This window comes from Sapajus apella, unplaced genomic scaffold, assembly GCF_009761245.1.
Source record: "Sapajus apella isolate SASKATOON/1434 unplaced genomic scaffold, GSC_monkey_1.0 scaffold27, whole genome shotgun sequence".
NCBI classification, from domain to species: Eukaryota; Metazoa; Chordata; class Mammalia; order Primates; family Cebidae; genus Sapajus; species Sapajus apella.
Window position 1 is genome coordinate 9835913 of NW_022436967.1, and position 23433 is coordinate 9859345.

At 37.1% G+C, this 23433-nt stretch overlaps 1 protein-coding gene across 2 annotated transcripts in view; it reads left to right on the forward strand.

Annotated features, from left to right (window-relative positions):
• The window catches only part of SCLT1 (sodium channel and clathrin linker 1), a 231804-nt gene that overhangs the window by 11907 nt on the left and 196464 nt on the right, over nucleotides 1-23433 (forward strand). For both annotated transcript variants that reach the window (XM_032292285.1, XM_032292284.1), the window contains exon 2: nucleotides 7334-7401. In XM_032292285.1, coding sequence (XP_032148176.1) covers nucleotides 7369-7401 — 33 coding nt within the window. In that variant the 5' untranslated portion in view covers nucleotides 7334-7368. The remainder of the gene's footprint in view (nucleotides 1-7333; nucleotides 7402-23433) is intronic.

The following is a 23433-nucleotide window of genomic DNA, read 5'->3' on the forward strand; positions in this document are numbered from 1 at the left end:
TAATTCTTTCTTGTATTCTGCTAGGTTTTGAGTTTTTTTTGATCTTGCCATTTTAGCTCTTTCAATTTTGACAATAGGGTGTCAATTTTAGATCTATCCTTGCTTCTCATGTAGGCATTTATTGCTATATATTTTCCTCTAGTGACTGCTTTATATGTGTCCCAGAGATTCTGGTATGTTGTGTCTTCATTCTCGTTGGTTTCAAAGAGCATCTTTATTTCTGTCTTCATTTCATTGTTTATCCAGTCAACATTCAAGAGCCAGTTGTTCAGTTTCCATGAAGCTGTGCGGATCTGAGTTAGTTTCTGCATTCTGAGTCCTAACTTGATTGCACTGTGGTCTGAGAGACTGTTTGTTGTGATTTCTGTTCTTTTGTATTTGCTAAGGAGTGATTTACTTCCAATAATGTCAATTTTAGAGTAGGTGTGATGTGGTGCTGAGAAGAATGTATATTCTGTGGATTTGGGGTGGAGAATTCTGTAAATATCTATTAGGTTTGCTTGAGCCAGGCCTGAGTTCACGTCCTGGATATCCTTGTTAATTTTCTGTCTGGTTGATCTGTCTAATGTTGACAATGGGGTGTTAAAGTCTCCCACTATTATTGTGTGGGTGTTTAAGTCTCTTTGTAAGTCATTAAGAACTTGCCTTATGTATCTGGGTGCTCCTGTATTGGGAGCATATGTATTTAGGATCGTTAGCTCTTCTTGTTGCATTGATCCTTTACCATTATGTAATGTCCTTCTTTGTCTCTTTTGATCTTTGTTGGTTTAAAGTCTATTTTATCAGAGACGATAGTTGCAACTTCTGCTTTTCTTTGCTCTCCATTTGCTTGGTAAATCTTCCTCCATCCTTGTATTTTGAGCCTTTGTGTATCCTTGCATGTGAGATGGGTTTCCTGGATACAGCACACCGATGGGTTTTGGCTTTTTATCCAATTTGCCAATCTGTGTCTTTTGATTGAGGGATTTAGTCCATTTACATTTAGGGTTAATATTATTATGTGTGAATTTGATCCTGCTATTTTGATGCTAGCTGGCTGTTTTGCCCGTTAGTTGATGCAGTTTCTTCATTGTGTCGATGCTCTTTACCATTCGGTGTGTTTTTGGAGTGGCTGGTACTGGTTGTTCCTTTCCATGTTTAGTGCCTCTTTCAGGAGTTCTTGTAAAGCAGGCCTGGTGGTGATGAAATCTCTGAATACTTGCTTGTTCATAAAGGATTTTATTTTTCTTTCACTTATGAAGCTTAGTTTGACTGGATATGTGATTCTGGGTTGAAAGTTCTTTTCTTTAAGGATGTTGAATATTGGCCCCCACTCTCTTCTGGCTTGTAGGGTTTCTGCTGAGAGATCTGCCATGAGTCTGATGGGCTTCCCTTTGTGGGTAACCCGACCTTTCTCTCTGGCTGCCCTTAGCATTTTCTCCTTCATTTCAACCCTTGTGAATCTGATGATTATGTGCCTTGGTGTTGCTCTTCTTGAGGAATATCTTTGTGAGGTTCTCTGCATTTCCTGGACTTATATATTGGCATGCCTTGCTAGGTTGGGGAAGTTTTCCTGGATGATATACTGAAGAGTATTTTCCAGCTTGGATTCATTCTCTCCATCACATTCAGGTATACCTATCAAACGTAGATTAGGTCTTTTCACATAGCCCATATTTCTTGGAGACTTTGTTCATTCCTTTTTACCCTTTTTTCTCTAATCTTGCCTTCTCGTTTTATTTCATTGAGTTGATCTTCGATCTCTGATATCCTTTCTTCTGCTTGGTCAATTCGGCTGTTGAAACTTGTGCATGCTTCACGAAGTTCTTGTGTTGTGTTTTTCAGCTCCGTCAATTCGCTTATATTCCTCTCTAAGTTGTCCATTCTCGTTAGCATTTCATCAAATCTTTTTTCAAGGTTTTTAGCTTCTTTGCATTGAGTTAGAACATGTTCTTTTAGCTCACAGAAGTTTCTTATTGCCCACCTTCTAAAGCCTGATTCTGTCATTTCATCACACTTGTTCTCCATCCAGCCTTGTTCCCTTGCTGGTGAGGAGTTGTGATCCCTTGTAGGAGGAGAGGCATTCTTCTTTTGAGTGCTTTCATCCTTTTTGCGCTGTTTCTTCCCATCTTTGTGGATTTATCCACCTGTCCTCTTTGAAGTTGTTGCCTTTCTGATTGGGTCTCTGAGTGGATGTCCAGTTTGTGAATGATGATGTTATTTCCTTCTGTTTCTTAGTTTTCCTTCTAACAGTCTGGCCTCTCTGCCGTAGGACTGCTGAGGTCCACTCCAGGCCCTGCTTGCCTGGGGATCACCTGCAGTGGCTGCAGAACAGTAAGGGTTGCTGCCAGTTTCTTCTTCTGCTATTTTTGTCCCAGAAGGATACCCACCAAATATCATTCTGAGCTCTCCTTTATGAGGTGACTTTGGATATATGAGGTTCAGGGAGCTGCTTGACGAGACAGCCTGTCCTTTATATGAGCTGAAGTGCAGAGCTGTAATCTTCGTTGTTCATTTAGAGCTGCTGGGCAGGTATGTTTAAGTCTGCTGCAGCAGAACTCATAAATCCCTTTTTTTTTTCCCCAGGTGCTCTGTCCCGGGTAGTTAGGGCTTTAGGGCTTTATTTATGAGTTTCCCTTGTGCTGCTGCCTTTTTATCAGGGCTGCCATGCCCAGCGAGGAGACAGCCTAATCACTGTCTGCTTGCAGTGGCTTTGCTGAGCTGCTGTGGGCTCCACCCAGCTGCTGTGTGAACTTCCCTGCAGTCCTGTTTATACGGACATAGTTAGAACTGCCTCGGCAATGGTGGCCCACCTCTGTAATGGTGGACTCTCTCTGTAGTGGCGGGTTGCCTTAGCAATGACGGGCTGCCTCAGCAATGGCGGGCTGCCTCAGCAAAGGCAGATTACCTCCATAGTGGTGGAGTGCCTCAGTAATGGTGGATGCCCCTCCCCCACAGAGCTGGACCTCCCCGGGTTCAGCTGTGCTTGCTGTGAAACTCTCCACCTGAAGCATTTCCAATTGCTGTTTTTTTGTGGGGGTCGAATCAGCTGAGCCTGATCACCTGGCTCCCTGACTGAGAGCCTTTTTTTTTTAGTTGAATGGTCAACTCTCTCCCAGGTGTTTCAGTCACCTGTTGCAAAGGCCCTGGGATCTGTGTGATTTCCCATGTGGTGACCCACTGTGCCAGCTGAAACAGCGGCGCTGAGATTCACGGCTTTTTTTTGCCCGGGAATCTCCTAGCCTGGCTCCCTGTTTCAGTCCCCTTTTTAATCAGATGAATGGGAGACTCTGCCTTCCCGGAGCTCCAGTCGCTAGCTAAAATGGTTCCCGGGCCCATGTATTTTGTACGGAGAACCACCGCCCCAGGGCACCGGCAAAGCAGCCGTGCCAGCCTTACCAGCCGTGCTGACAATCCGCTGGGCTCCTCCACCTGGGAATCTCCTGGTCTGTGGGCAATAAAAATCCGTCTGGAAATGCGGCATCCACTCACCCTCTGCGCTTTCACTGGGAGCTGCAATCCTGAGCTGCTCCTTATCGGCCATCTTAGTTCCCTTCTTTGTCTCTTTTGATGGTTTGAAGTCCATTTTATCAGAGATTAGGATTGCAACCCTGCATTTTTTTGTTCTCCATTTCCTTGGTAAATCTTCTTCCATCCCTTTATTTTGAGTCTATGTGTGTTTTTATATGTGAGATGGGTTTCCTGAATACGGTACACCGATAAGTCTTGACTTTTTATCCAGTTTGCCAGTCTGTGTCTTTTGATTGGGGCTTTTAGGCCGTTTACATTCAGTATTAATATTGTTATGTGTGAATTTGATCCTGCCATTTTGTTACTGGCTGGTTTTCTTTCCCATTAGTTGACTCCTTTTCTTCATTGCATTTTTGATCTTTGCCAACTGGTTTGCTTTTGCAGTGGCTGGTACTTGTTCCTTTCAGTGCTTAGTGTTTCTGTCAGGAGGTCTTGTAGGGCAGGTCTGGTGGTGACAATATCTCTCAGCAATTGCTTGTCTGTAAAGGATATTATTTCTCCTTCACTTAAGAAGCTTATTTTGGCTGGATATGAAATTCTGGGTTGCAAGTTCTTTTCCTTAAGAATGTTGAATATTGGCCTCCACTCTCTTCTGGCTTATAGGGTTTCTTCCGAGAGATCTGTGAGTCTGATTGGCTTCCCTCTTTGGGTAACCTGACCTTTCTCTCTGGCTGCCCTTAGCATTTTTTCCTTCATTTCAACCCTGGTGAAGCTGATGATTATGTGCCTTGGGGTTGCTCTTCTTGAGGAATATCTTTGTGGAGTTCTCTGTGTTTCTTGAATTTGAATGTAGGACTGCCTTGCTAGGCTTGGGAAGTTCTCCTGCTTAATATCCTGGAACATGTTTTCCAGCTTGGATTCATTCTCCCCATCATATTCAGGTATACCGATCAAGCATAGATTAGGTCTTTTCACATAATCCCATATTTCTTGGAGGCTTTGTTCACTTCTTTTCACTCTTTTTTCTCTTGTTTTGTCTTCTCTTTTTATTTCTTTTAGTTGATCTTTGATCTTTGATGTCCTTTCTTCTGCTTGATCGATTCAGCTGGTAAAACTTGTGTTTGTTTCTGGTAGTTCTCATGCTGTGTTTTTCAACTCCATCCAGTCGTTTATGTCCTTCTCTCTGCTGGTTATTCTAGTTAGCATTTCATATAACCTTTTTTGAAATTTTCTCCCACTCTGCAGATTGTCTCTTCACTCCGTAGATAGCTTCCTTTGCTGTGCCAAAGCTCCTTATTTTAATTAGTTTCCCTTTGTCAGTTTTTGCTTTTGTTGCAGTTGCTTTTGGCGTCTTTATCATGAAACCTTTGCACGCTCCTATGTCCAGATGGTGTTACCTAGGTTGTCTTCCGGGATTTTTATCGTTTGGGGTTTTACATTTAAGTCTTTGATCTGTCTTGAGTTAATGTTTATACATTGTGTAAGCAATAGGTCCAGTTTCAGTCTTTTGCATGACTTCCCAGTTATCTGAGCACCATTTAAAGTAGGGAATCCTTTCCCCATTGCTTGTTTTTGTCAGATTTGTCAAAGATCAGATAGTTGTAAGTCTGTGGCCTTTTTATGGGTTCTCTATTATGTTGCATTGGCCTATGTGTCTGTTTTTTGCTACCAGAACCATGCTGTTCTGGTTACTGTAGGCCTGTAATGTAGTTCAAAGTTGGGCAGCATGATGCCTCCAGATATGTTCTTTTTGCTTAGGATTGCTTTGGCTATTCAGTTTCTTTTTTTGGTTTCATACAAATTTTAAAATCATTTTTACCAGAGAAATGTTTCATAGTTTTCTGTATAGGGATCTTAAACATCTTCTGTTGTATTTATTCCTAGGCATTGATTTTTTTATGGTGCTATAAATAGCATCTTTTATTATTTTCTAACTTGATATTGCCAGTTATCTAGAAATATTAATTTTTACTATTGACCTTATATCCAACAACTTTGTTGACTGATTTTAAGAATATATCTGTGATATTTTTGGATTGATCACATAAACACTCATAACTATGAATAATGACAGTTTTTTCATCCTTTTCAGCCTTTATACCTTTTAGATCTTTTACTTGCTTTATTGCATTAACTTAGACCTCAAATAGAGTGTTGAGTAAATGTCATAAGAATTTATCCTTATGTGATTCCTAATTTCCAAGGGAAAGTTTTCAACATTTTCACCCATAAGTAACATGTTTGTTGTGTATTTTACATAAGCATTTTTTATAATAACAATGTTCTCTTCTAGTCTTACTTTGCTAAGGGTTTATCATGAATATATCTTGAATTTCATCAGATGCTTTTTAAAAATAACTTTCGAGATGATCATATTTTTAATCATTTTATCTGAGTTTATTTTCTATTTCTTTATTTTCTGGGCTTATCTTTATGTCCTTCACTTGGCTTTCTTTGGATTTAATGTTTTTCTAACTTCTTGGAATGCGTTGGAAACTTCAGCCTTTTTCTCTAGTATATGCAATTAAAGCTACAGATTTTAAGCAAGGTTTTGAGGTATCTATCACATTTTCACTATTGTTCACTTCAAAATATTTTAAAATTTGTTTTGTAATTCCTCCTGAGATCCGTGGGCTATTCATAGTGGTTTATTTATTTATTTATTTTTTGAGATGGAGTCTTGCTTTGTTGCCCAGGCTGTAGGGTGGTATGCAACCACAGCTCACTGCGGCCTCAAACTCCTAGGCTCAAGTGATTCTCCTGCTTTGGCCTTCCAAAGCAGTGAGATCACAGGCATGAGCCACCATGCCTGGCCAAAAGTGATTTCTAAACTTCCAGACGTATAAAAATTTTCCCTTTTATTTTTTTGGTTCTTGATTGTGCTGTTGTCAGATAACATACTGTCTTTGGCCCCAGTCCTTAATTATTGAGACTTTCTTTTACCAGCAGATAATCAACATTAAATGTTCTGTGTGAATTGGAAAGAATGTGTAATTGCAAATTTGTTGGTTGCTATGTTCTATGTATGTTACTTTTCTTGATGTAAATAAAAATATGGTCTTGTTATTTCTTTCTTTTCTTTTTTCAGAGTCTCATTCTGTCACCCAGGCTGGGGTGCAATGGTGCAGTCTTGGCTCACCACAACCTCTGCCTCCTGGGTACAAGCGATTTCCTGCCTCAGCCTCCCAAGTAGCTGGAATTGTAGGCGTGTGCCACTACACTCGGCTAATTTTTGTATTTTTAGTAGAGATGGGGTTTTGCCATGTTGGCCAGGCTGGACTTGAACTCCTGACCACAAGCAATCCACCCACCTTAGCTTCCCAAAGTGCTACGATTACAGGCATGGGCCACTCACTGGGCCTGGACTGGCCTTGTTTTTGCTGAGACCTCTCACCTTTATTCTGGGACTTATTTTCCCATTGTCTCTTACCCACTCCTGTTTAATTTGGATTCTTTGTCGTGCAATTTCTCCTCAAGGTAAAGGTTTGTCCTGGAAGAGTTGCAGTTGCTTTTAAGAAATCTAAAAATATATGGCTATAGTTTATCTTCCCAACGCTTCTCAATTTTAGTAGCAGGAATATAATGTGGAGAATATATTTTACTTCCATTAACCTGAAGAGCAAGCCAACAGAGGCTGGGAATTCATATTTATGAAATCAGAAAAGGTAGTTTTTTGCAGATGTTCTTTTTTTCACTTTTCAGTAATTAGTTGGCTTAGATATATAAAAGGGCTTATTTTCAAGTTCTAAAATGGTATATCAAAATTAATGATTCATCTTATCTTGAGAAGCAGTGGAGACTAGACGTTTTGCACTGGATATATCAAATAGTTACTGTATTTCTAGTTTTAAAGAATTGAAATCTGTTTTTCCCTTTGTTTCAGATCAAAGACTAGATGAAGATTTTAGGTGGTATCAAATGGGAAATTTTTCCAAATATTCATCTGTACAGGTATGTAAATTATAAATTCTACTTGGGAATACTCTCATGTGAAGTTGTCCACTGCACTTTAAAACTTGGCTTACAGCTTTGATTCTTGTAATGGGAAAGCTTGTTTTTGCTTCATGAAAGTAAGCTTTTTGTCAATAGAAATTGCCCTTTTCCTCCAACTAGAGTTGGAGCCTGTATATTATATATGATACATAAAATGTCTGAGTTCTAAAATAATAATTCATTCGAGTTTTGAAATATCCTAAAATTATTTCTCAATGTACATCTAGTTCTGTGTTTTAATTCTCTGCATTCTCATAAATTATGACAGAAGCATAAACTAATGCAAATTGTGAATAATATATGATTTTTTTAAAATATGTTTTTTCCTTGGTTGTCATATCTTCTTATTTAAATATTGTGTTTAAAAATTGCTTAGCCAGAAAGATATAATTATTGGTGGAACTTGCATTACAGAATATTAAAAGGAAGACCGGCTCATAGATTCGTGATGACTTTCTATGGAAGCAGTTACGAGTGTTTTGCTTTTACATAAATGAATTTTGTAATTAGAACTTAATATGGTTTGGATCTATGTCCCTGCCCAAATCTCATATTGAATTGTAATCTCCAGTGTTGGAGGAAGGGGCCAAGTGGAAGGTGATTGGATCATGGGGGCGAATTTCCCCTTTCTGTTCTCATGATAGTGAGTCAGTTCTCATGAGAGCTGGTGGTTTAAAATATGTAGCACCTCCCCATTCTCTCTCTTCCTCCTGCTCTGGCCATGTAAGACATTCCTGCCTCCCCTTCATCTTCTGCCATATTGAACATTTCCTGAGGCCTCCGCAGCCATGCTTCCTGTACAGCCTGCAGAACCATGAGCCAACTAAGCCTTTTTTTCTTTATAAATTGCCCAGTTTCAGCTATTTCTTTATAGCAGTGTGATAATGGACTGATACAGAAAATTTGTACCAGTCCAAATTTTTAATACTAGTGAGGAGGCATTGCTATAAAGATACCATGAGCCAACTAAACTTTTTTACTTTATAAATTCCCCAGTCTCAGATATTTCTTTACAGCAGTGTGACGATAGACTGATACAGAAAATTTGTACCAGTGAGTGGGCATTGCTATATAGATACCTGAAAATGGGAAAGTGACTTTGGAACTGCATAATGGGCAGAGGTTGGAACAGTTTGGAGAGGTCAGAAGAAGACAGAACGATAAAGGAAAGTTTGGAACATACAAGAGACTTGTTGAATGGTCATAACCAAAATGCTGATAGTGATACAGACAGTAAAGTCTGGGCTGAGGAGGTCTCAGATGGAGATGAGGAACTTACTGGGAACTAGAGTAAAAATCACTCTTGCTATGTTCTAGAAAGAGTTAAGACTTGGGGGGCTGTTGAGAAGGGATGATTGTATTTTCCAGTGTGAAAAGGATATTAGATTTGGGAAGGGCTGAGGGTGAGTGATATGGTTTGGATTTGTGTCCCCACCCAAACCTCATGTCGAACTGTAATCACCAGTGTTGTAGAAGAGGCCTGATAGGAGGTGACTGGATCATGGGGGCGAATTTCCTCCATGCTGTTCTTGGTGATAGTGAGTGAGTTCATGAAATCTGCTTGTTTGTAAGGATGAAGTGCGCTCCACCCTTTTTCTCTCTTTTTCCTACTCCAGCCATGTGAGATGTGCCTGCTTTCCCTTCTCCTTCTGCTTTCTGAGAGTTTCCTGAGGCCTCCCCAGCCAGGCTTCCTATACAGCCTGTAAAGCAATTAGTCAATTAAACCTCTTTTCCTTATAAATTACCCAGTCTTAAGTATTTCTTTATAGCAGTGCAAGAATGGACTAATACAGAACTAAAATTGTTTTTAAGATATTAAAAGTAAAGAACTTGGTTTTAGTATTAAAAAGGAATAGTTTGGTTGGCTTGAGTACTTATTCTTATGGATACTTTTCAATGTGTGTTCAATATTTAGCTGACTGCTCTATGCTTTTATTTCCAAAGACCGGATTCAGAGTCCGCAGAGTCTTGAAGCTGTTTATTCGCTATTTACTGTTGTAACCATGATATTGTTTTTATTATAATGTGTAACTTTTATGCATACTTAAGAACTGTAATAATTTAAGTGATAGAAAATCTTTCATATTCCAACAGCTTCTAAGTTTTGCTCATAATCTTAATGTTTTTGCTTCTGTTTAATGTCTTGTGGAATAGGCCTGAACAGAAGAGTTAATTATATATATGTAAGAATTAATATATATATGTATACATACACACACATGCGCCAGATGACTCTGGGCGTGGTTAATGCAGCATATCTGTGGAAAGCTATGGTTGAGTTGATTATGAAAGATAACAGATAGCATAGTGGTGACTCCAGCCTTTCAGATGTACCTGCATTATGCATTATGATTATACTAATTAAAGCCCAAGAATCCAGACCTAGCAGGGACACACCTTCCTTTACAAGAGTGTTCTCTTTGGAAGAATTATAAACTGCTTTACTTCTCTGAAGCTGCCCATTTTTCTCTTATGTGTACTATTCTTGTTGCCTTGCAACCAAATCTTGATTCCTATCCCTTTAGTGATAACATACTGCTACTGCCTAAGATTCTTCTGCCATCCTCCATATCTTCAGAACATATTGCTGTTTCTAGACTCCCATCCCCAGGGACCTTGCTTTTCACTGCATGGTTTGCAGTAGTAAGAGAGGAGGTGATATGACAGCATGAGAAGAAGATTAATCTGCTTTCTAGCAATAATGCCCATATATTTGGCTATATGTAGTGCATCCCTAGAGGATTCTTTACCTCAGATATATTATTTTGGTTTCTGAATATATGTTCAGGAGAATTTTTTTTAAGTTTGTTCTCTGTATGTTTTGTAGTAAAGGAAGTGGGAGGAAACCATTACCAATGGGTATGTGGGATCCAGGAGCACTAGCTCATATATCTTATCACTGTAACTTAGTTGTTGCTACTGGCAGCAGAAATCCTTCATAAATTGGTATTTCCTTTTTTATGTTTAGCCATGTTTCTCAGATGCCCAGAACAGTTCTGGTCTATAGGCATTTGATAAATATTTGAGTTAATGAAACAACTATGTTCCTCTTCATTTTCCGTCCCTCCTAACCACTTATCTTCCAACATGATTTTAACTCTATATGTCAAATAAAGTGAAAGTCATGGAGATGTGAAAAGTCATGATCAACTTGGGAAATACAAGTAGTTCATTCTTTTTAGTTTTGTTTTTCAAGATAAAGTCCTAAAGTCCTTACAGTAGTTGCCATAAAATTGCCAGAAGTTGTGTTAAATGAACATACTTTATAAAGTCTTTTTGTGATGCTGGAAAAACAAAGCAACAGAAGTTTGATATTTATTTCTTTTATTTTAAGCTGGAACTTGAAATGTGATTTTCTATATAAACTTTATTATGTGTAATGGTAAAAATTCTTTAATGCTATTATTACATAATGATCATTTAGACTTGGTTTGGATCAAAGTAAGTTTTCTGAATTGCCTTAAGATAACCATTTTGAAGCTTATTGTTCTTAGGGGAATATGTTACCTTTATGATAACTAACTATACCTAAAATTTGAGGACGTAATGTAAAAGTTGAAATCTTCCAGTGTGTTGAATAGTTTATATATTTAATATATTAAATATTTGGCTCATTATACTTTCATAATTCAGTCATCTCTTCCCTTCATTATAATTGTATGTAACTTTTAAAAGATATTTTAAATAGCTGGTTTATTGAATGATTTTTTTCAGGGTTGTGAAATTCAGTTGTCTTGGGTTATTTTGTGTTTTCTGTATAAGTAAAAAGTATTTCAAGTGGCATTACTCTCTGAAGTATAGTAGTAGGCACTAGGTGACAAATATTCAAGATACGAAAATGATTTTATTCAAAAAAGCTAGCGGAAAATTTCCCTTTTTTCCCAGTCCTTTATTATATATATATTTTTTCTTGAATACTTGCTTTTTTCTTTTTTTCATATCCTGGCTAATTGAATCCTCTTTGTTACCTGTGCCACACCAGTACATGTGTCTACTGAGGGGGCTAAGGTTAGTGCTTTAGTCTCTTGGTACTTGCTGAGGGGACAGTATGAAATATTAAAAATAAGTTTATTTTCTCCAAAAGCTTGCCTAAAAATATTGTCTTCTTCTGGCTTGGGAATTCTCTTTCTACCTATTACCCCTTGTACCCAAAATTAAAACAAAAAATATTGAGGTAGTCTGCTGGGGGAAAAAAGAAGATACATAAGCCAGAATAAAAAGAAAGGAAGGAATACTTATGAAAGCATAGTGCCAAAGAGGCTATGGAGAGGAAAGGCATCATAGTCCAAATATATTCACTTATTCATCAACAAACATTAATTTACTCATTCAATGAATTTTGAATTCATGCCTATGCTAGGTAAGCTCTGGGGACAGAACTATGAATAACATAGACAAAGGATCCTTCTGCGGTAGAAGATATATGAATGAATGAAAGAGATGTGAATGAGTGAATGAAGTAGTTAAAATTGTAGTATCCTATGAAAGAAATAGCAAGGTGCTGAGATCGAGGTTAATACGTATGTTGCTGTGGAGCTGGTGATGGTAGAGATGTATTTTTGATAGAAAGGTCATAGAAGGCCTTTCTAAGGTAGAAAGATTCAAGTTGGGACAGAAAAGAAAGATTGAGCCAAAGAATGTACCAGGAAGGAACCTTGAGGCAGGAAAGAATTTGACATGTCTTATACAACGTATAGGAGGTTGTGCCAACTGTCATCAGATAACAGTTATTTGAAAATTACATTAAAGAAATGGCAAGGCTACTCTTATTGCTCATGAGTTAACAAATGTAAGATTCAATAGATAAAATATAACAATTCAGTACTGTTTGTTGAATCACATTATTAGCTTTCTAGACCACGACTGTCCAATAGTTCTTTCTCTGATGATAGAAATGCTGTATAATTCTGCACTGTCCAGTATTGTAGCCACTAGTTATATGGGGCATTTGTCCACTTGAACTTAGTCTAATGCAAGTGAAGAAATGAATATTTTATTTAATTTTCATATTAAATGAATAAAATTTAGATTTAAATAGTCACTTATGCTTATAGCTTTTGTATTGGTCATTGTAATTATGGACTCTCAATCGATGAATTATCCAGGTACAACCTTGAAGGAGTGATTTTGCATCATCCCATAATGCTAGGAGATTGAAGATTTAGCATATTACAGAGAGTTTGACTGTAAGTTTATCAGTTTCTTATGCTGTACATCAACATTTATTGATAAATGATGAAAACCTCCTCGTGATATGAATGAAAGGATTAAGAGATTTCCTGCAGTCCTTTAAAATGTACAAGAGCATCTTCCCAAAATGCTAGTCAACCTGTACTTTATTTCCTTCCAAAGGATAGAGGAAGATGTGCAGTTTACATATTTGATAACCAATATTTATTAGAGTGAGAACAAAAGGAAACATTCAAAACTGTAATTCGAGTACTTACAGAGTGTATAATTTTCTTAGAGAAAGAAAAATATCCAGAAAATTTGCTTACCTAACCACAATCCAATATTATTGACATTTTTTTCTGTGATATACCATCACCATTATCTCAGGGAGTCATCTGGAGATCAAAGATAATTAGAGACCCGGCATGGTAGCTCATGCCTGTGAACTCAGCACTCTGGAAGGCTTTGGCAGGAGGATCATTAAGCCAAGGGGTTTGAGATCAGCCTGAGGAACATGACAAGACCTTATCTCTACAAAAAATTTTAAAATTAGCTTGGCATAGTGGTGCATGTCTGTGGTTCTGGTTACTCAGGAAGCAGAGGTGGGAGGATCTCTGGAGTCCAGAAATTTGAGGCTGCAGTGAGCTATGCTTGCACTACTGCACCCAGCTTGGCTGATAGAACAAGAACCTGTCTCTAATTTTTAAAAAGACAAATAGAAATTAATTACACAATATCAGTTATTTAAGATTCAAGAAATATACAGTTCTTTAAATTGTTCCTTTAGCTAGCTTGTTTAAACTTTTAGAAAAAAATTTTTTTAAATGTAAATTTTTTAAGGCAATTTCAGTCTTAGTTTATGAGCATGAGTTTTTCTATTACTGCTTGAGTTATTAAGTAATGGAGTTTTCTCTTCTGAAAGTTTTACTAGCAAATGAATAGGGATTGCTAAATTAACATTTTATTCTTTCAAAGAATTTTTATCTCTGTTTTGACATACTATGCTTATTCTCATCTTACAACTTTTATAATTACTTTGGATTGTTGGGTCATTTATTCTTAGCAATTGTTATTAGAAAATAGTTTTGAATAGTGTTTTCAGATAATTCAGCTTAACTAATATTTTCAATCACTACCTTTATGGAAAGAATTATGCCATGTGCTTCATTGATATGAAGATAAAATAAAATAACCATGTTATGGGAACTTACAGACTAATAAAAATATGGAATGAGACAAATATCAAATAACTAGGTAAATGGCATATTACTTGTATCTTGAGAACATTAAAAACAAATGTGTGTATTAAGGGTGACAAAGGAAATATAATTGGAGAGATTGGGAAAGGCTTCTTGAAAATGTGGCATATCTTATTGACACTGAAGAGTAGATGAAATTTCAGAATAACTTGAATTGGCGTATAGGAGAAAATATGAAAAACATTAGGTTGAGTGAGTTGTAGAGAGCTGTATGATTATGTTGAGGAGTTTGGATTTAATTGAATACGCATAAACATTTTTAAAAGAATGACTTTTTGAATAATCTGAAAGTAATTCATTTATTCATCGATCTATCACTAGTTTATTGTGCACCTATAAGTAGTGAGGCATTGTGTTAGACTCTGGGAATATGATAGTGAATAAGGCATGCATAATGGGATCTGTAAGGTGAATTAAAATGGAGTGAAATGTGATGGGGTAACAATCAGGAAACCTGTAAAAATGATGGATAGATCAATGAGTGCATAAATTGCTGTTTTATAAAATGTTATCCATCTCCTATCTCCAGTTGTAACTAATGTATAAGATTTTGATTTTATAACAATTCCTAAGAAATTTGAGAAGTAATATTTTAAAAGTTTGAACTGCTTAGTCATCCCAAGAAGCTTTTGTAACTAACTTTTGAACAATTGAAAGTTGAAATACAATGGACAGAGCAGTGTGTGAAGGCTCACATTGTGAATTTTTGCTCCAGAACGACTACAGGAATAAGTCAGGAAACCCAAGAGGACTCACACACCCTCTGAAGGAAGATTGCTCCTGCAGAACCCAGGAGACATCCCAAATACCATGCTGGTATCTGGCTGAGAGACCCGCAGTGGTTCACATCACAGGACTCTGTGCAGACAACCCCTAGTACCAGCCTAGAGTCTAGTAGTCTTTCTGCATGGCTAGATCCAGAAGAGAGATAACAGTCACTATGGCTCAGCTCTCAGGAAGCCATATCCGTAGGAAAAGGGGCAGAGTACTATGTTAAGGAAACATCCCAAGAGACAAAAGAATCTGAACAACAGCCTTCAGCCCTAGAACCTCTGACAGAGCCTACTGAAAATGAGAAGGAACCAGAAAACCAACCCTGATAATATGACAAAACAAGGTTCTTCAACACCCCCCCAAAATTACACTATTTTACCAGCAATGGCTCCAAACCAAGAAAGTATCCCTGATTTACCTGAAAAAGAATTTAGGAGGTTAGTTATTAAGCTAATCAGGGAGGGACAAGAAAAGGCAAAGTGCAATGCAAGGAATGCCAAAAAATGAGAAAAGAAGTGAAGGGAGAAATATTCAAGGAAATAGATAGCTTAAAGAAAACAACAATAAAAATTAAGGAAACTTTGGACACACTTTTAGAAATGCAAAATGCTCTGGAAAGTCTCAGCAATAGACTTGAACAAAAAGAAAGAAATTCAGAGCCTGAAGACAAGATCTTCGTGTTAACCCAATTCAACAAAGACAAAAAAGAAGAAGAAAATATGAACCAAGCCTCCAAGAAGTCTGGAATCATGTTAAACAACTAAACCTAAGAATAATCAGTGTTCCTGAGGGAGAAGAGAATTCTAAAAGCTTGGAAAACATATTTGGAGGAATAATCAAGGAAAACATCCCTGACCTTACTAGAGACCTAGATATCCAAATACAAGAAGCACAAAGAACATCTGGGAAATTCAATGCAAAATGATCTTTGCCTAGGCACATTGTCATCAGGTTATCCAAATTTAAGATGAAACAAAAAATCTTAAGACCTGTGCGACAAAATCACCAGGTAAGCTGTAAAGGAAAACCTATCAAATTGACAGTAGATTTCTCAGCAGCAATCTATCCTACAAGCTAGAAGGGATTGGGGCCCTATCTTTAGCCTCCTCAAACAAAACAGTTACCAACCAAGAATTTTGTATCCAGCTAAACTAAATATCGTATGTGAAGAAAAGATAGTCATTTTCAGGCAAACAAATGCTGCAGAAATTCTCTATTACTAAGCCACCACTAGAAGAACTGCTCAAAGGAGCTCTAAATCTTGAAGCAACTCCTAGAAACACATCACAACAGAAATTCTTTAAAGCATAAATCACACAGGACCTGTAAAACAAAAATATAAGTTGAAAAGCAAAAACAACAAAAAAAAAATCAAAGTATACAGACACCAAAGAGTGTGATGAATGCAACAGTACCTCACATTTCAATACTACATTGAATGTAAATGGCCTAAATGCCCCACTTAAAAGATACAAAACTGCAGAATCGGTAACAACTCACCAACCATCTGCTGCCTTCAGGAGACTCACCTAAAACATAAGGACTCACATAAACTTGAAGTAAAGGGGTGGAAAAAGAATTTCTTGCTACTGGACACCAAAAGCAAGCAGGAGTAGTTATTCTTATATCAGGGGAAAAAAAAAACTTTAAAGCAACAGCAGTTAAAAGAGACAAAGAGGGACTTTAAATAATGGTAACAGGCCTTGTCCAACAGGAAAATATCACAATCCTAAACATAAATGCACGTAACACTGGGGCTACCAAATTTGTAAAATAATTACTAAGAGACCTAAGAATTGGAATAGACAGCAACACAATAATAATGAGAGACTTCAGTACTCCACTGACAGCCCTAGACAGGCCCTCAAGACCAAAAGTCAGCAAAAGAACAAAGGATTTAAACTATACCTTGGAACAAATAGTCTTAACAGATGTATAAATAACATTCCATCCAACCACCACAGAATACACATTCTGTTCAACAGTACATGGAACTTTCTGCAAGATGGACCATATGGTAGGCCATAAAACGGGGCCTCAATAATTCGAGAAAATTGAAATTATATCAAGCACTCTCTCAGACCACAGTTGCTTAAAACTGGAAATCATCTCCAATAGGAATCTTCAAAACCATGCAAATACTGGGAAATTAAGTAACCTGTTCCTGAATGAGCACTGGGTCAAAAACAAAATCAAGATGGAAATTTAAAAATTAATTGAACTGAATGACAGTAATGACACAACCTACCAGAATCTCTGGGATACAGCAAAGCCGGTGCTAAGAGGAAAGCCTTAAACGCCTACATCAAAAAGACTGATAGAGCACAAACTGACATTCTAAGGTCATACCTTCAGGATCTAGAGAAACAAGAACAAACCAAACTTAAACCCAGCAGAACAAAGGAAATAACGAAGATTAGAGGAGAGCTAAGTGAAATTGAAACAACAATTAGTTCTCCTCTAATCAACAACAACAAAAATAGAAAATAAATAAATAACCTGTTTCTTTGAAGAGATAAATAAAATTGGTAGACCACTACAAGATTAACCAAGAAAAGAAGACAGAAAATCCAAATAACCTCACTAAGAAATGAAACATGAGATATTACAAATGTCACCACTGAAATACAAAAGATAATTCAAAGCTACTATGAATACCTTTATGCACATAAACTAGAAAACCTAGAAGAGATGGATAAATTCCTGGAAAAATACTACCCTCCTAGCTTAAATCAGAAATAGATTCCCTGAACAGACCAATAATCAGCAAGATTGCAATGGTAATGGATCAACAAAAAAAAGTCCAGGACCAGATGGATTCACAGCAGAATTCTACCACACGTTCAAAGAAGAATTGGTGCCGATACTTTTGATACTATTCCACAAGATAAAGAAAGAACCCTTTCTAATTCATTCTATGAAGACAGCATCACCCTATTACCAAAACCATGAAAAGACATATCCAAAAAAGAATAGTATAGACTACTATGCTTGATGAACATAGATGCTAAAAACCTTAACAAAATACTAGCTAACCAAATCCAACAATGTATCAAAAAGGTAATCCACTATGATCAAGTGGGTTTCATGGCAGGGATGCCGGGATCGTTTAACATATGCGAGTCAATTTATGTGATACCCCATATAAACAGAATTTAAAACAAAAGTCACATAGTCATCTCAATAGATGCAGAAAAAGCATTCAACAAAAATCCAGTATTCCCTTATGTTTAAAACTCTCAGCAAAATTGGCATACAAGGGACATAACTCAATATAATAAAAGCCAACTATGGCAAACCCATAGCCAACATAATACTGAGTGGGGAAAAATTGAAAGCATTCCCTCTGAGAGCTGGAACACAAGGATACACACTCTCAACACTCCTCTTCAACATAGTACTAGAAGTCCTAGCCAGCGTAATTGGACAAGAGAAGAAAATAAAGGCCATCCAAATCAGTAAAGAGGAAGTCAAGACTGTCACTGTTTGCTGATGATATGATCATTTACCCTGAAAATCCTAAGGACTCCTCCAGAAAGCTTCTAATACTGATAAAAGAATTCAGCCAAGTGTCTGGATACAAGATTAATGTGCACAGATGAGTAGCACCAACAGCAAGCAAGTGAAGAGCCAAATCAAGAAGTTGACCCCTTTTACAATAGCTGCAAAATAAATAAATAAAAATACTTAGGAATATACCTAACCAAAGAGTCAAAAGACCTCTGCAAGGAAAACTGTGAAAGACTGCTGAAAGAAATCATAGATGACACAAACAAATAGAAGCACATTCCATACTCATGGATAGGTAGATTGAAGATTGTGAAAATGACCATACTTTCAAAAGCAGTCTACAGATTTAACACAGTTCCCATCAAAATACCATCATTCACAGAATTAGAAAAAAACAAGTCTAAAATTCATGTGGAACTACAAAAGAGCCTGCACAGCCAAAGCAAGACTAAGCAAAAAGAACAAATCTCAGGACATCATACTGCCTGATATCAAACAATACTGTAAGGCTATAGTCACCAAAACAGCATGACACTGGTGTAAAAATAGGTACATAGACCAATGGAGCAAAATAGAGAAACCCAAAATAAACCCAAATACTTACAGCCAACTGATCCTCGACAAAGCAAACAAAAACATAAAGTGAGTAAAGGATACCCTTTTCAACAAGTGGTCCTGGGAAAATTAGTTAGATACATACAGGAGAATGACACTGGATCTTCATCTCTCATCTTATTCAAAAATTAACTCAAGATAGATTAAGGACTTAAATCTAAGACCTGAAACTATAAAAATTCTAGAAGATAATATTGGAATAACCCTTCTAGACATTGGCCTAGGCAAGAATTTCAGAGCAAGAACCCAAAAGCAAGTGCAATTAAAAACAAAGACAAATAGCTGGGATCAAAGTAAAGAGCTTTTGCACAGCAAAAGGAATAGTTAGTAAACAGACAACCCACAGAGTGGGAGAAAATCTTCACAATCTATACATCTGACAAAGGTCTAATATCCAGAATTTACAATGAGCTCAAACAAATCAGCAAGAAAAGAACAAATAGTCCCATCAAAAAGTGGTCTAAGGACCTGAATAGACAATTCTCAAAAGAAGACATACAAATGGCCAACAAACATATAGAAAATTCTCAAAAGAAGACATACAAATGGCCAACAAACATATGGAAAATTCCCAAAAGAAGATATACAAATGGCCAAAAAGCATATGAAAAAGTGCCCAGCATCACTAATGATCAGGGAAATGCAAATCAAAACTACAACATGATACCACCTTACTCCTACAAGAATAGTCATTATCAAAATATCAAAAAAACAATAGATGTTGGCATGGATATAGTGAAGAGGGAACACTTCTACACTGCTGGTTGGAATGTAAACTACCACAACCAATGTGGAAGACAGTGTGGAGATTCCGTTAAGAACTCAAGGTAGAACTACTATTTGATCCAGCAATTCTTGTACTGGATATCTGCCCAGAGGAAAATAAGTCATTGTACAAAAAAGATACTGGCACATGCATGTTTATAGCAGCACAATTGCAAAATCATGGAACCAGCCCAAATGTCTGTCAGTCAGTGAGTGGATAAAGAAACTGTGTGAGAAATATATATGATGGAATACTACTCAGCCTTAAAAAGGAATGGATTAATGGCATTTTCCGCAACCTGGCTGAGATTGGAAAGTATTATTCTAACTGAAATAATTCAGGAATGGGAAACTGAACATTTTATGTTCTGACTCATAATTGGGATGTAAGCTATGAGGATGTAAAGGCATAAGGATGACACAATGGACTTTGGGGACTCAGGTGGAAAGGGTGGCAAGGAGGTGAGGGATAAAAGACAAATAGGGTGCAGTGTATACTGCTTGGGTGATGGGTGCACCAAAATCTCACAAATCACCACTAAAGAACTTAGTCATGTAACCAAACACTTCCTGTTTCCCAACAACCTGTAGAAATTAAAAAAAAAAAAAAAAACTTTTTTAAGTTAAAATATTACTTCTTAGCCAGACACAGTAGCTCACGCCTGTAATCTCAGCACTTTGGGAGGCCAAGGTGGGTGGATCGCTTGTGGCCAGGAGTTCAAGACCACTCTCGCCAACATGGTGAAACTCCGTCTCTACTAAAAATAAAAAAATTAGCCAGGCATGGTGGCATGCACATGTAATCCCAGCTACTAGGGAGGCTGAGTCAGGAGACTCTTGAACCCAGGAGGTGGCAGTTGCAGTGAGCTGAGATTGCACCATTGCATTCCAGCCTGGGTGACAGAGCCAGACTGCATTAAAAAAAAAAAAAAAAATTCTTGATCTTTTAAAGTGTACACTGTTTTTAGTAGTCTAGGATAAATCAGTTTCTGAAATTATGTAGGCTACTAGATGCATTTATTATTTTTTCACCAAGATACACTATGGAAGATTACCTTTTCATTTTGCCTAATTCATATTGCAGTTCTCCCAGAACCATGTGAACATATCCTTTAAAGTTTTGTATTTTCAAGAGTTAATCTTTCCCATATTGGTTAAATGCTTATAATATACACATTGGGTTAGCTAATGATTTGGTTTTTTTTTTTTCTCATATTTAGAAAAAAAAAGATAATGAGCTAAGATTTATTAAAAGCTTTCTATGTCAGGAATTAAGCTAAACATTTATCTTATTCTTTATTTTGAAAAATATATATATTTCAAGTATACATCAATATGTAGAAGATAAAACTAATTCCTGTTTACCTACCACCCAGTTGTGTTAGTTTTTAACTTTTTGCCATATTTGTTTCATTTTGTTATGTTTTATTTTTGTTAAGAAATTAAATATTGCAGAAATAATTGAATCTCTCTGTGCACTGCTTTTCTCACCTGTTTCCTTCTGTCCTTTCCCAGTGGTAATTACTATCCCGGATTTAGTGTTTTTCAATGTTATACATACTTTGATAATTTATATGATTATACATGAAATTGTTTTATAATGCCATCTATCACATTTTCAAACTATAATAAGTGATATGCTGTATGTATTCTGCAAAAGCTATTTTTTGCTCAATATTTTTAATATTTGATATATTGCCAGTTTACGTACTGTAACTATTCTCTACTACATTCGTTGTATTACTATACCAAAATGTATCTATTCTCTTGACAAAGGAATTTAGATTTTGTCTAATTCTTTAATTTTGCAATAATGTTTCAGTACATTCTTGAACATACCTTTATATACACATCTGAGATTTTTTTTAGTGTGTCTACCTAAAATTGGAGTTATCTCATCTTAAGATTTACTAGAATTGCTAGAGGTGGTTGCAGTAATTTTCATTCTGATTCATGGTCTGTAGAATGTTCATTGTGAAACATTCTTTTAACATATGGTAGTAATGTCAGGTATTTTGTTTTGTCAGTTTCGTTTGTGTAAAGTGACATCTCACTTTTTTATTTGTATTTCTCTAATTATTAGTGAGATTATACTTGCTTTTGTTTGTTATTTATCTCAGATTTCCTCTGTTACGTTTTTTCTAATAATATCCTTTAGTCATTAAAACATAGTAAGCTTTCAATTATGGATTTTTATCTTGTTTATATGCTTGGCAGTAGAAAAATTTTAACTTTTAATACAGTTAAATATAAATGTTTTTCTATTGTGAATTTTATTATTGTGTCTGAAGAAGTTCCTCCCTTGCATATATGAGCTTTTCACATTTAAGTCTTTATTCAGTCTGGAATTTATTTTTGTGGATTGTTTAGGACAGGTTTCTGTTTTTTCTCCATATAAATAACAGTTTCCACCATTTATTATTTGATGTTTTCCCTACTGACTTATCTATATCAAGTTTACATATATCCATAGCTTGCCCTGCGTCTGGGTACTCTAATTTTGTATGTTGCTATTTTGTGCTTCCCTCCCAATATAATATAGTTTAACCACTATAAATAGAAAGAAAATAAATTGCTGTTAAATTGTTAATTTAGAATTCACACTTGAAATACTTTGATATCGTATGAGTCAAACTTAAACACAGTACGTTCTTGCAAGATATTGGTACTTTGAGCCCTTTATTAATTTATTTCCTGAGAAATATTCACTAACTACATTGTAATTTAGAGTTCAGCAAACTGTAGCAACTGGCCAAATCCCAGCTGCTATGTGTTCCAGTAGATAGAGATTTCTTGGAACACAGCTATACTCCTTTGTTTATATATTGTCTATGGCTGCATTTGTGCTATAGCAACAGCCTTGAATAGTTGGGACAAAAAATGTCATTTGCAAAGTCAAATATTTATGGACAGGCCCCTCACAGAAAAGCTTTGCCAACTCTTGTTCCAACTGAATTTTATTATGGACATTAATTAAGTGCGAATAAGTTAAACATTCCAAGTACTTAAAGTGCACACACATACACACACACACACACTCAAAGCCAACTATGTGAACAACAAAACAATTGAAAATGAAAAGGATAAATTTATACCATGAAAATATTAACTAAAAGAAAGCAAACAGAAAGAAATGTGGGGAGGACCCAAGATGGCCGACTAGAAACAACTTAGGATTGCAGCTCCCACTGAAAGCGCAGAGGGTGAGTGGACGCCGCATTTCCAGAGGGATTTCTATAGCCCACAGACCAGGAGATTCCCAGGCAGAGGAGCCCCACGGGTCGCCTGCGCGCTGTTTCAGCTGGTGCGGCTGTTTTGGGCGGTGTGCCTGCTTTGCTCTGCTGGTGCCCTGGTGCGGCGGTTCTCCTTACAAAATACACTGGTCCGGGTACCTGTTTAGCTGGCGATTGGAGCCCCAGAAAGGCACATCACCCATTCATGTGATTTAAAAGGGAGCTGAAAACTAGGGAGCCAGGCCAGGAGGTTCCTGGGCGTAAAAAATGCCACGAATCTCAGTGCTGCTGTTTCAGCCGGCGCAGTGAGTCGCCGCACAGGAAATCACACAGATCCCAGTGCGTTTTCAACAGGCGACTGGAACACCTGGGAGAGAGTTGACCATTCAACTTAAAAAAAAAAAAAAAAGACTCTGAGTCAGGGAATCAGGTGATTAGGCTCGGCTGGTCCCACCCCCACACACAAAAAAAATAGCAATTGAAAACGCTCTTGGTTAAGAGTTTCACAGCAAGCAAAGCTGAACGTGGGATGGTCCAGCTCTGTGGGGGAGGGGCGTCCACCAATACCGAGACAGTCCACTACTACGGAGGTGGTCTGCCATTGCTGAAGTAACCCTCCGTTGCCGACGCAACCTGTCATTACAGAGAGAGTCTGCCATTAC